The sequence below is a fragment of the Garra rufa genome, chromosome 12 (genome assembly GCF_049309525.1).
Source record: "Garra rufa chromosome 12, GarRuf1.0, whole genome shotgun sequence".
Taxonomy (NCBI): domain Eukaryota; kingdom Metazoa; phylum Chordata; class Actinopteri; order Cypriniformes; family Cyprinidae; genus Garra; species Garra rufa.
The window spans coordinates 14,385,259-14,399,777 of record NC_133372.1 but is presented as its reverse complement, the minus strand read 5'-3'; the positions used below and the strand labels follow the sequence as shown (position 1 = coordinate 14,399,777).

The window sequence follows — 14,519 nt, the reverse complement described above, 5'->3', positions numbered from 1 at the left end:
CTTCTATTAAGGAAAAGAGGTTTTACCCCTTTGGTTTGGCAATTTCCCCAGACAAAGGTGTATTACTCGTGTCCTGGCACTTATTTACCAGGTACTCCTCATCCCTCAGTGTTCTGGCTGTGTCCTGACTGAGGTAGATTACTCTCCTCCTGGCCTGGCAGTCCCCCAGACAGAAGATGGATTTCTACCCTCCTGGCCTGGCAGTCCCCCAGACAGAAGATGGATTTCTACCCTCTTGGCCTGGCAGTTCCCCAGGCAAGTGGTGTGTTATCTCGCCTCGCGTGCCTGAGGGCCGAGGCTCGTATTCCTCTGGTCTGGTGGTCTATCACAGACAGAGATGTATTATCACTCGCGTCCTGGCAATTCCCCAGGCGGAGCCATTCCAGTGTCCTGGCAAGATCACCAGGCACTTCTTGTGTCCCTCTTGTTCTGGCTATACGCAGACAAAGGACTACCGTTTTTCCTCGTGTGCCTGAGGGCCGAGGTTCATTTATCCCTCTTGTCTGGTGGTTGATCACAGACAGAGATGTATTACCACTCGCGTCCTGGCAATTTCCCCAGGCGGAGCCATTCCAGTGTCCTGACAAGTTCACCAGGCACTCCTTGTGTCCCTCTTGTTCTGGCTGTAACGCAGACAAAGGACTACCACTTCTCCTCGTGTGCCTGAGGGCCGAGGTTCATATATCCCTCTTGTCTGGTGGTTGATCACAGACAGAGATGTATTCCAGTGTCCTGGCAAGCTCACCAGGCACTTCTTGTGTCCCTCTTGTTCTGGCTGTTCCCAGACAAAGGACTACCATCTCTCCTCGTGGGCCTGAGGGCCGAGGTTCATATATCCCTCTTGTCTGGTGGCTGATCACAGACAGAGATGTATTACCACTCGCGTCCTGGCAAGATCACCAGGCGGAGTCACCACAGTGTCTCAGCAGGTAAGTATTCTAGACGCTGTCTTCCTTCACGGTCTGGCGAGACCAGACGAAGGATTATCTTGTCCTCGTGTGCCCGAGGGCCGAGGTACATTTCTATCCCTCTTGTCTGGTGGGCTCCACAGACAGAGATGTACTACTACTCATGCCCTGGCAAGCTCCCCAGGCTGAGGTTTGTTCCTGTGTTCTGGCAAGTTTCACCAGACACAACTTTTTCCACCCTTGTCCTAGCAGACACTAGGCAGGGCTTTGGAATTATGGGGGCGTTGATACCTCGTTCCCCATAGCGTTTCAGGACGCAGTGTTGAGTTCCCGGAAAGGAAACGTCTCAGGTTACGTATGTAACCCTGGTTCCCTGAGGGAACGAGACACTGCGTCTCGGACCATAATTCCCGCACCCCTGCGGCGCTCGCTTCATTCCTTTGAGCTGACGCCGGCTTCAAACGCACGTGCTTTTATACTTCCTGGTCGCTGACGTCACCGCGCCTGTGACGTCACTCCCGTTTCTCATTGGACGATGGACTATGACTCAGAGTGCGGCCGCCAATGGCGTTCCCCATAGCGTTTCAGGACGCAGTGTCTCGTTCCCTCAGGGAACCAGGGTTACATACGTAACCTGAGACGTTTTTATGACACATTAAGTTTATGGAGTTTCAACATTGGAATCTTGGCTTTTTATATTCCCAGAAGATATTCACCTTAAAGACCATATGCAGGAGGTATTGCAGCCCACTTTTGCCTGGATATTTGCCAGCTACTGTAGCAGGGGAGAGGTCAAATAGGTTCGCCCCAGTCTCGGTGCACAGAGCATGGACCAACATCTTCTTCCCAACACCTGTCGGCCCCGTAAGCAGCAGAGCCCTGATCAGGGGCCCTCTTTCATGCACGCACTGCGAGCCTATGGAGACCAGAAGAGGGAGCAGTGAGTGTTCATTCTAATATCTTGTATTTTCTGCGTTGTCTCTTTCTATGTTCCCATCATCCATCTTGACCTCTTACACTCTTATCATCATTAGTTTTACTGACATTATTCTGCACAAATACTTTATATCAGATAACCATCTGTATACACCAGTGGAATAAGAGTAATTGTTTAATAGTCATCTCAAGAGTATTGCCAGATCATTTGTGATATAATATTGTTTTAACAAAGACGGAAAATCCCCTTGACTCCAGCTGCTTAAACTCTAATACACCTCACCCAATCATTCACTTATATCTAAAGACAGGGAGGAACTATCCTGCGAACTCTATACTCATTTGATTAGGAAGTCAGATGTCAGCAGAGGTTGGTTGCTCCGGCTGCCGGTGCTTGGTAATAGAAGAACAATAGTTTAATGGCTCTCTGGGGCTAGGACACAGGTGGTGTGAGATCCTTCTGATGGATGCCGTGGTAAAAGAGCTCCAACTGGACAGAGCTCAGGATTCAGTGAGCAGGCATGAATGTGAGACCACACAGACACACAAACAGAAGTATACACAAGCATAAGTCTACCAGTGCACACACAAACATCCGGCCACACACACATTCACACAAACAAACACATCCGCACAGTTGGAAGGCTTGCACGTAACAGGTGCTGCACAATATCACGTCTCTGTTCTCAATGAGTCCCGAAAGGACTATAAAAGTATACTGGTGGTCTAATTTGATATCATTATATGTAAGTCATTATTCACTGAAAATCTTGGCATCCACCCATGTGTTCAATTGCTGTGTTTCATTGTTTTGAGTTGGTTCTTTTGAATGAATAAGTTCATTCAGTTCACAAAACTGCTTTGAATGATTAGTTAACAAATTGGAATTATAGTTCTTGAGTTCAACTCACTTACTAAATTACATAAAAAATATTAAATGCTTACTGGAAGCGAAATAAATGGAAACTTAAAGGGGTCATAGATTACAGATTACGATTTCACCTTTTTAACTTTAGTTAGTGTGTAATGTGACTGTTTGAGCATAAACAACATCTGCAAAGGTACAATGCTCAAAGTTCAGTGTAAAGGGAGAAATGGTCTTTTACAGAATTTGCTTTTTAAGGCCAACAACAAATGGCTGGTTGGGACCACAACAAGCTACTTAGTGACATCACAAACCCTGAAATTTACATAAACCCTGCCCCCGGAAACATCCAACTACCTAAAATGGTAAGAGGCATGACGTTTCCAGACAACATGCACTAGGCGGTTAGCGAATCACAACACACTGGACTAACCTGAACCAATCTAATCCCATCGTGAATTTCGAAAGGGAGGAATAAAGATAAAATAACGAATCAAAGCATTGATATGTTACATGTTACACAATTAAGCCTTTGAAAAAAAGCCAGTAGATCACTCTTTAAAGGATTACTCCTGATAATTTACTCACCCCCATGTCATCCAAGATATTCATGTCTTTATTTCTTTAGTCGCAAAGAAATTAGGTTTTTTGAGGAATACTGCCCTCCAAAGGCAAAGTGCAGTAACTATGCGAATACTGAAACTGAGAAAAATGCCTTTAAAGTTTTTACAACAGCTAGTCAAACATGTTGACACTCTTGTTTCTCTGAACGTTTCTCTGAAACGGGACAAAATTGAACCAGGACACTTTGCTACAAGACAAAGCAGTTGTCACAAAGTCCATTTTAAGCCTTAACTCAATTTTGACCAAATGTGTAGTTACTGCGCTTTGCCTTTGGAGGGCAGAATCCATTCCTGGATTTTTCTTCATATTGTGGAATTCAATGGTGCTCAACAGATTGAAGGTTAAAAATGCAGTTTCAATGCAGCTTCAAAGGACTCTACATGATCGCAGCTGAGGAATAAGCGCCCTATCTAGTGAAACAATCGGTCATTTTCTTTGAAAAATTTATATTTGTACACTTTTTTTTTTAACCACAAATACTTGTCTTGTCTAGCTCTGCAATGCACATGTGTACTCTGTGCACTCCGGTTCAAGACAGTAAGGGTATGTTGTATAACTCTTATCTCATTTTCTCCTCCATCTTCAAAATCATCCTACATTGCTGTTTTACCTTTTTTTTTTTTTTTGTAAAGGGTGTTTGACACTCCTTGCATGATCACTTGATGGGAGATGGGCGTTTGTCAACATGTTTTAAACCGCAGTGCACAGTGTACACATGCGCATTGCAGAGCAAGATGAGAGGTGCATTTGATGTTAAAAAGTATATACATTTTATTATTATTATTACTTTTAGAAATAATCGATCGTTTTGCAAGATAAGACCCTTATTTCTTGGCTGGGATCTTGTAGAGCCCTTTGAAGCTGCACTGAAACTGCATTTTTAACCTTCAATCCGTTGAGCACCATTAAAGTCCACTATATGGAGAAAAATCCTGAAATGTATTCCTCAAAAAAGCTTAATTTATTTGCGACTGAAGAAAGAAAAACATGAACATCTTAGATGACATGGGGTGAGTAAATTATTCTGAAGCTTCTGAAGCTTGAAAGCTAAGTGAATAGGAGCAGATTCTTTGGTGTTCTACAGAAAATATAGGTTTGGCATAACATGAGGGTGAGAAAATGTCAGAATTAATATTTTGGGTTTGGAATATTATAAGGGTGAGAAACTGATGTCAGAACTCAAATTTTTTGGGTGGACTATTCCATAAAATGAAAGGAAGCATGTGTAACCCGCCCTGAGATAAGAGGCAGGCATTGGGAGCATAGAAATAACTGTAGTGACACAGGCTCATATTTTATGTGTGTGAGGGTGTTTTTCTCACATTTCCAACTCTCTTTGACATCTTGGTGATAACTAGAAAACCACTGCCCTTTAAAGCAATAGTTCATCCAGAAAAAAATGCTGAAAATGTACTCACCCTAAGGCCAACAATGAAAAACTGATAATGATATATTTTTTTCATCAGAAACAATTTGGGAAATTTTAGCATTACATCACTTGTTAACCAATGGGTCATATGCAGTAAATGGGTGCTATCAGAATGAGAGTCCAAACAGCAGATAAAAACACAATAATCCAAAAGTAATCAACATGGCTCCAGCCTATAAATTAATGTCTTGTATGTTTGTAAGACGATTTTAAATTTTAAGCACTTGCTTATTGCTTTCTCCAGTAAAAAAGTAATCTTATCTGAATCAAAAGAGAAACATGCACAGATTAAGCACCATTTATTAGTTTATAAGTACTCTCATTTTGGCCAGAAATGACTTACTGATGGATTTGTTTCTCAAAAACAAAACTTTTCACTCCATAAGACGTAATTGATGGACTGGAGTAATGTTAGTTACTCATGGATTATTGTAATCTTTGGTGAGCAAGTGATGTAATGCTAATTTAATCAAACTCTGTTCTAATAAAGAAATAGACTCTAATACATCTTGAATGGCCTAAGGGTAAGTAAAGCTAATTTCAGCTAATTTTCATTTTTGGTTGAACTATTCCTTAAAGATTCGTTTTAAGACTAGCAGCAGGGGGCGATACAAACAGAAAAATCACCCCAGTGTGCTGTGTCTTGCATGAGTAGGGCATAGGTTACATCCCAATTCAAAACTATCCTAAATAATATTAACATTTATTTTAAGATTAGATAATGTCTAAAATCATAATCAAGAGCCTGCATGGTATAACACTCTTTGTGTGTGTGCTTATGGCACATGAATTTTGGGCTATTAATCACATGGAAAAGAAATATGTAATTCTTTACTTTTGACTTTTTTGTAGTTGAAAAGTGTCAATGAATGCAAAGCCAAAGCTGCTGCTGTATTTTTTCATTATATAAAGGTAAAAGTTAAGATATAATAATACTACTACTGATACTACTACTAATACTACCACTAGATATGGTACCTGAGTATCTGCTTTAACAGACATGGAAATAGAACAAGTGCCAGACTGGCACAAACAAGGCTCAATTGTTTCAACTGGAAAGTTCAGTTGGATTACATTTTTTGAATGCTGAATAAGAATTAAAAACAATATTTATAAAGACTGTAGGAGTTCCAGCTGTACCTCAGGTATGAATCATTTGAACAAAATAACACAGAGTACAAATGTTTCTAGCATAATAAACATCCTGAGTTTAGTATATGGCTCAGTAAAGAGTTCAACGTCCTAGGCCGGTAAGCGCCCCCTTGAGGAAGCTTTCATAGGTTATTAGCCACTCAATGCTAAAAAAACATGGACTTCACCATCACCACCAAAGTGCATACTGTTATTGCGTATTGTAAGTTTGCAGAACGGAGCACGGCCTATGTGTATGTTTATGCGTGAATGAATGTGTATCTGCGCGTACACTTCCCCAGCACCACGATTTAAACAAGATTATTTAAAACTGAATTACACTTCCTAACTCTCCCGACAGCTCTGTTAAAAAGGCCATTGTGTTATGGAGGAAGTCCATTTGACCTCAGAATATCTGCAAAGTTTATCAAGTATAAAATGGCTTACAGACACTGTGAGAAACTTGTTTTTTTTTTTTTTTTACACCCACCTTCAGAATGGTTGTTCATGTATTTTACACTGTCCCAATTACTATTAATTGTTCCAATTAACTAGTAAAATGGTGGGAGTGATTATAGGATCTAGGGATGGAACAGGAAAAAAAAAAGAAAAGAAAAGAAGAAAATCAAATCTGTTGAGTTGGTCTCTCAAAACACTTTTCAGTGAGAAACATACCTCAGGCCAGGGTGTTTTTGACAATGATCAAAAACACAAAAATAGGATTCATGTTTTGTAAGAAAAGCACAGACTGAATAGGAAGTGAGAAAGCAGAATAATGATGAATCATATTTCTATGGCTAATGCTGGTTTATCATGCAGACTTTGGAAATTGATTTATTTTGTTTTTGCTGTATTGGAAGAAATTCAGTTTTGTACTTGCATTGCAGATACTTTATTACTCTCCTCTGGGAATCCCAAGATGAGGGATCTCTGGAGAGATGTTGCACTCCCTTATACCACAGAGATCATTAGGGATACAGACGTCCTGACTCCTACGTGTGATTGTTTTGCTGCTGCTGACTGAGGTGTCTTTGTTTTAGCACTGAACTCTGTTTATGTGGTAACCCTTTTCTGCCTAGGGCCACGAATCACTGAGGGAGAGTCTAACTCTCTCTGCGAAGTGTTGTTAAGGTTACAGCCCACCAGGGCAGCGTGCGTATGATCTGCCTGATCCCTCTGCTGATCCCATTGAGCCCAGGCTGGGATATTAAATGAGAAGTGAGTGGTATTGCGTGAATGTTGGTGTTGATACTGTGATACGGGACACCAGGCATTGCTATGGCAATGAAGCATTCGCTCAAGAGAAAGCTACAAAAGACCATGAGCTGCTTATTAGGGTCAAGTACAGTTCAGAAGGGCAGACAGAGTGCGTTCTGTTACCTACTCGAACAGACACACGTACAGGCACACCCAAACGTGTGCATGGATCTAATAGTACTGCTCCTGAAAAATTGATGTGAGCCACTATAAAGTTCCCTAGAGGTTCTTAAGCACAATGATGCCATTTTTACCCTCAAAAGCTTCTACATTATTATAGCGTCAAGTTGTTTGGTGGTCCATAATGCATTCGGGTCAGCATTGTCAGAGATACATACATTAATACAGGAACAAAACTTTGCTAATGAGCCAAGACTATTTATTTTAGATTTTTTTTTACACATTATGCAGATACTTATGAGTTAGAATTGTTTACAAAAAACTGTAAAAATAAAATATATTATTTTATATATTGTAAAATATATTTAGCTGATTTATCATATCTAAACACACCATCAGGGACTAAATTTGGCTGATAAACATGAATATGCATGCTTATTGATGAAAAATTAATTGATTAATTGATTTTTTTATTTGAAAGTGAAAGTTTATGTTTTAAACATCAAAGAGTAAAAATTAATGCTTTTTGGTAATATTGGTAGTTCTCTGATTGTATGTTCTTATAAATTTCTTATATTGATATTGTACACTAACATTCAAACAATTTTGGACCATAAGATTTTTTGTCTTTAAAGAAGTCTCTTCTGTTAATCAAGCCTGTATTTATTTGATCTAAAATACAGAAAAAACAGTAACATTGTGAAATATTTTACTACTTAAAATAACTGCTTTCTATTTGAATATATTTTAAAATGTAATTTATTCCTGTGATTAAAGCTTCATTTTCAGCAACATTACTCCAGTCTTCAGTGTCACATGATCCTTCAGAAATCATTATAATTTGCTGATTTGCTGAAACAGCGGAGTACTTTTTTTTTTGGATTCTTTAATGAATAGAAAGATCCTAAGATCAGTATTTGTCTAAAATAAAAAGCTTTAACATTATACACTCAAATCATTCAAAAGCGTCAGTATATATATATTTTTGGGAAAACACATTATAAAAATTAATACTTTTATTTTAGCAAGGAAGCTTTAAATTGATCAGAAGTGATGATAAAGACATTTATAATGTTACAAAAGATTTCTATTTCAAATAAATGTTGTTATTCTAAACTTTCTATTCACCAAAAAAACCTGAAAAAATATTATGAAATAATAAAAATAAAAATATCAAAAATACTCAGCTGTTTTCAACAACAACAACAACAACAACAACAACAACAACAACAACAACAACAACAACATAATAATAATAATAATAATAATAATAATAATAATAATAAATGTTTTTTTGAGCAGCAAATCAGAACATTAGAATAATTTCTGAAGGATCATGTGCCTGTTATTTTAAATAGTAAAAATATTTCACATTTTTACTGTTTTTGCTGTACTTTGGATCAAATAAATGCAGGCTTGGAGGCAGAAGCGACTTCTTTAAAAACAAAAAATGTTACTGTCGAAAAACTTTTGACTGGTTGTGTATATCCAAATTATTTTCTTATGATTATTATTCTTTTTTTCTTTTCTGGTTTTTTTTTTTTTTTGCATTACAGTACATTACATTTAAATTTGTCAGTTTAAAAGAATTTCGCAATTTTTAAACTAATAAAAAGGCTAAATGTAGTAATAACATGGTAATAACATAGTAATGATTCCTGTGATCTGGACGTCACTTCCTGTTTGTCGTAGCGCATACCTTGAGTTGAAGCTCCGTCGAGTTAAACTATTATTTTCTATTTTTAAATCTAAAAACAATTCTATACACCATAATTTTTGTTTTTCATAACATGTGATTATACACCCTGTTGTGTTTTACAACAAAAACAATCGGAACGCCTTGTTATCATTAGTTTTTATTTGCTTTCCCGAGCCTGCTACTTAGTTAGCTTATAGCGCGTTTAGCACTTGCCAGCGTGGTCGCGGCTAATCTTGCTTACATTGTTTATTCTCTATTCACACACATTTCAACTGTTTACTCACTGTTACTTGCTTTAATGGCGAATTTGTGTCTACCTTTGAGTGCAGGTGAAGACACGTTCGAGCTGCACGCGGTGCGGGTCGAGCTGGAAGCCGTGGAGAAGCAGATCCAGGGGTTGCTCAAACGGCAGTTTGAGTTGCAGGAGAGGAAGACTGCACTCGAATCTGTCCGGGTAAGTATTCAGCACGATACTAACACCCTCATCACCTCTACTCCGTGTGCTTCTCTGCACAGGTCAGGCGCACCCAGGACGCGATCATCCCGGCTGTCGTTCACTCCGGCGCCGGGACACCACGGACCCTGGGTGCAGCAGCAGCCGAAGACGCGAGCCAGGCCCCGGGCGAGGACCTCTCCCCCTCCGCCGCCTCCGGTCTTCGAGATCTCCACCTGGAACCGCTTCGCTCCCCTCCGCGAGACGGAACACGACGCTGTGATCGTCGGAGACTCCATCGTCCGGTACGTTCGTGCTAACTTAGCTAACGGTAAAGTGCACACTCGCTGTTTCTCTGGTGCTCGCGTTCTCGATGTTGCTTCACAGATACCTGCCATCCTGAAGGACGATGTGAGCGTCGGCGCGATCGTCCTGCACGCGGGCGTGAACGACGTCAAGCTGCGGCAGACGGAGGTCCTGAAGAGGGATTTCGGGAGCCTGATCGAGACGGTACGCAGCACAGCGCCCGCGACGAAGATCATCGTGTCAGGACCGCTTCCCACGTATCGACGTGGACACGAAAGGTTCAGTAGACTTTTTGCGCTAAATGAATGGTTGTTGTCATGGTGTAAAGAACAGAAACTGCTCTTTGTTAATAATTGGAATCTTTTCTGGGAGCGCCCTAGGCTTTACCGCGCTGATGGCCTGCACCCCAGCAGAGTCGGAGCAGAACTGCTGTCGGACAACATCTCCAGGACGCTGCGCTCCATTTGACTAGTAAGCAATTCTTCAAATAGTTGCGATGATGGCTTTTGTTATGCACATTTAAACGATAGTACTGGTGCTGTCCAATCTATAAAGACTGTGTCTGTTCCTCGAATAGTGAGGTCAAAACAAAAATTTAATGCAGGATCTAGAAAAAATCTAATCGCGATTAAACCAGAAAAATGCACAATAAATGAACAAAAACAATTTTTAAAGCTTGGGCTCCTAAATATTAGATCACTCGCACCCAAAGCACTTATTGTAAATGAAATAATCACAGATAATAGTTTTGATGTACTCTGCTTGACTGAAACTTGGCTAAAACCAAATGATTTTATTGGTCTGAATGAGTCTACTCCACCAAACTACTGTTATAAGCATGAGCCTCGTCAGATTGGTCGTGGCGGTGGTGTTGCAACAATTTATAGTGATATTTTCAATGTTACTCAGAAAACAGGGTACAGGTTTAATTCATTTGAAGTACTCCTACTTAATGTTACTCTGTCAGATATGCAAAATAAATCTCTCCTATCACTTGCTCTGGCTACTGTGTATAGACCTCCAGGGACGTATACAGATTTCCTAAAAGAATTTGCAGATTTCCTTTCTGACCTATTGGTTAATTTTGATAAAGCATTAATTGTTGGAGATTTTAACATTCATGTTGATAATACAAATGATGCGTTAGGACTTGCGTTTACTGACCTGTTAAACTCTTTTGGAGTCAAACAAAACGTCACTGGGCCCACTCATCGTTTTAATCATACACTAGATCTAATTATATCGCACGGACTTGATCTTACTGATATAGATATCGTACCTCAAAGCGATGATGTTACCGATCATTTCCTCGTATCGTGCATGCTGCGTATCACTGATGTTAACTATATAGCTCCGCGTTATCGTCTGGGCAGAACTATTGTTCCTGCTACCAAAGATAGATTCGCAAATAACCTGCCTGATTTATCTAAACTGCTCTGTGCACCCATAAATAAACATGAACTAGACAAAATGACTAGTAACATAGGCACTATCTTCTCTAATACATTAGAAGCTGTTGCCCCAATCAAGCTAAAAAAGGTTAGAGAAAAACGTACTGCGCCATGGTACAACAGTAATACCCATTCTCTAAAAAAAGAAACTCGTAATCTTGAGCGTAAATGGAGAAAAACTAACTTAGAAGTTTTTAAAATTGCATGGAAAAACAGTATGTCCAGCTATAGACGGGCTTTAAAAGCTGCTAGAGCCGAGTATATCCACCAACTCATAGAAAAAAAACAAAACAATCCAAGGTTTTTATTTAGCACAGTGGCTAGATTAACAAATAACCAAACACCTCCTGACCTGAATATTCCTGCACAGTTTAATAGTAATGTCTTTATGAATTTCTTTACTGATAAAATAGACAACATTAGAAATACAATAACAAATATAGTTACTACTGCAACTGATACTTCAACATTAGTCATTACACCGGAAGAAAAACTGCAGTGCTTTACAACTATAGAACAGAAAGAATTAAATAAACTTATCACCACATCTAAACCAACAACATGCCTATTAGATCCTGTACCCACTAAATTACTAAAAGAGTTGTTACCTGTAGCAGAAGTACCGCTTCTTAATATTGTTAACTCATCGTTATCTTTAGGTCATGTCCCAAAACCATTCAAACTAGCAGTTATTAAACCTCTTATTAAGAAACCACAGCTAGACCCTAGTGAACTGGCAAATTACAGACCCATTTCTAATCTTCCATTTATGTCTAAAATTCTAGAAAAAGTTGTGTCTGCTCAATTGTGCTCCTTCTTGCAAAATAATAATATCTTTGAAGAATTTCAGTCAGGTTTCAGGCCCCATCATAGCACAGAAACTGCACTTGTAAAAATCACAAACGACTTGCTACTTGCGGCAGATCAAGGCTGCGTCTCATTGCTAGTTTTACTTGATCTTAGTGCTGCGTTCGACACTATAGATCATGAAATACTCATAGATCGATTACAAAACTATACAGGTATTCAAGGGCAGGCATTAAGATGGTTCAGATCATACCTGTCCGATCGCTATCACTTTGTGTATTTAAATGGGGAGTCATCGCAGCTAACACCAGTAAAGTATGGAGTGCCACAAGGATCTGTCCTAGGTCCTCTACTATTTTCAATTTACATGTTACCCCTTGGTAATATTATTAGGAAATATAGGATTAGTTTCCATTGTTATGCTGATGACACTCAACTATATATTTCAACAAGACCAGATGAAACTTCTAACTTAGCAAAGTTAACAGAGTGTGTTAAAAATGTGAAAGACTGGATGACCAATAATTTTCTACTGTTAAATTCAGATAAGACTGAAATATTACTTATTGGACCAAAAAAGAGTACACAGAATCTCTTAAACTACAACTTGCAACTAGACGGATGTACTGTTGTTTCCTCTACAGTCAAAAATCTGGGTGTTATATTAGACAGCAACCTGTCTTTTGAAAATCATATTTCCTATGTTACTAAAACAGCATTCTTCCATCTTAGAAACATTGCTAAGCTACGGAACATGTTACCTGTTTCTGATGCAGAAAAGTTAGTTCATGCATTTATGACGTCTAGACTGGACTATTGTAATGCACTACTAGGTGGTTGTCCTGCTTCTTCAATTAACAAGCTACAGGTAGTCCAAAATGCAGCTGCTAGAGTCCTTACCAGATCAAGAAAATATGATCATATTACCCCAGTTTTACAGTCTCTACACTGGCTACCTATTAGGTTCCGTATCACTTACAAAATAATACTTCTTACCTATAAGGCCCTTAATGGTTTAGCTCCTGCATACCTAACTAGTCTCCTACTACGCTACAATCCCTCACGCTCCCTAAGGTCTCAAAACTCTGGACTTTTAATAGTACCTAGGATAGCAAAGTCCACTAAAGGAGGGAGAGCCTTTTCTCATTTGGGTCCCAAACTCTGGAATAGCCTTCCTGATAACGTTCGGGGTTCAGACACACTCTCTATGTTTAAATCTAGATTAAAGACTCATCTCTTTAGCCAAGCATTCACATAATGTATCTCATAACGTTGTACTTCAGTTACATCTGATCAAATGCACATTAATATTCTTCAGCTTGGGCTAAACACATCATTTTTGTTTGGTTGGAAGTTGGAACAGCAGCTACGCTAATTATTTCTCTATTTGTTTCTCTGTTTCTGCCACGGGATTTCCATCCCGTGGTAACTAGGATTTACACAAGATTCAGTCTGGATTCAGAAGAAGAGATGATGCCGACCCCTCAGAGGACCGCAGATGATGCCAGCCTTGAAACAACATACAGCACTACATAATTTTCTTACAAGTTTGATCACAGCACATAATCATTGCAATTAGTGTTCATCATCTGTTTGATTACACAGTTACTGATTTTAACATTTATATCATATGTACATCGACTTGACATACAGTATTCACCACTAAATACTAAAATTACTAAATATATTGTAGTAGCCTAAACTTTTGTACAGCGCTTTGCAACGATTCGTATTGTGAAAAGCGCTATACAAATAAACTTGAATTGAATTGAATTGAATAATGCAATCGTAACAGTCAAAACTTTAATATGTTTGTGTCCTCACTCAATAATAAGATGTTATTGATCAAATGAAACCTGGTTTTAGTTATGTTATGACTGTATTATGGTTATGATGTTTATTCCATTGAATGCAACATGCAGATTGTAGATGTGTTCTGCATTATAAATATTTATTTATAAATATTTATCTCTCATTTTGCAGACCAGCGAAACATACGTCATTATAGTGACATAACCAGAGTAGTACCAGACACCAGGTGTTTTTGAGCATTTTTATAATGACTAAAATAAAGGGAAGCAGAGTTGACTAGGTCTGACTAGTCAGAGCTGGTTACACTCACCCAGAGGCAGGACGCCATAAAGTGCGATGAGCTGTCTGACATCAGAGAGAGATGGCATGGGCTCAATATCTGCTTGCCGCAATGTTGTGCCCAGGTAACTATATTCGCCTAGAGAGACAAGAAAAATACTGTTTTACATATGCTATCAAACATCAGACATTAATGGCTGCTTGCCAACACTGCATCACTGTTACAACCCTGGTTTCCATGGAATGTAAAAAAACAATGACAGAATAACAAAGTTGTTCTATCACAGTCAATGTGGTACTTAAAACGCCACACCCTGTTCCTGTAAGATGAGACTAAACAGAAACTTTAGGGCTCAGAAATTTTAAGGCTTCATATTTTGTGCCATTTTAGAGCAACACTGGGTTGCTACGCTGTGTAGTTGAACCGTTGATGAGTCATAAAATCCATTGTGATACACACAC

At 39.1% G+C, this 14,519-nt stretch overlaps 1 protein-coding gene across 1 annotated transcript in view; it reads right to left on the bottom strand.

Moving 5' to 3' along the window:
• LOC141347500 (dynein regulatory complex protein 11-like) overlaps positions 1-14,519 on the bottom strand; it is a 55,491-nt gene that overhangs the window by 11,248 nt on the left and 29,724 nt on the right. The window contains exons 9-10 of the mRNA XM_073852513.1: positions 14,089-14,196; positions 1,625-1,824 (exon numbers count right to left, since the gene is read on the bottom strand). Coding sequence (XP_073708614.1) covers positions 1,625-1,824; positions 14,089-14,196 — 308 coding nt within the window. The remainder of the gene's footprint in view (positions 1-1,624; positions 1,825-14,088; positions 14,197-14,519) is intronic.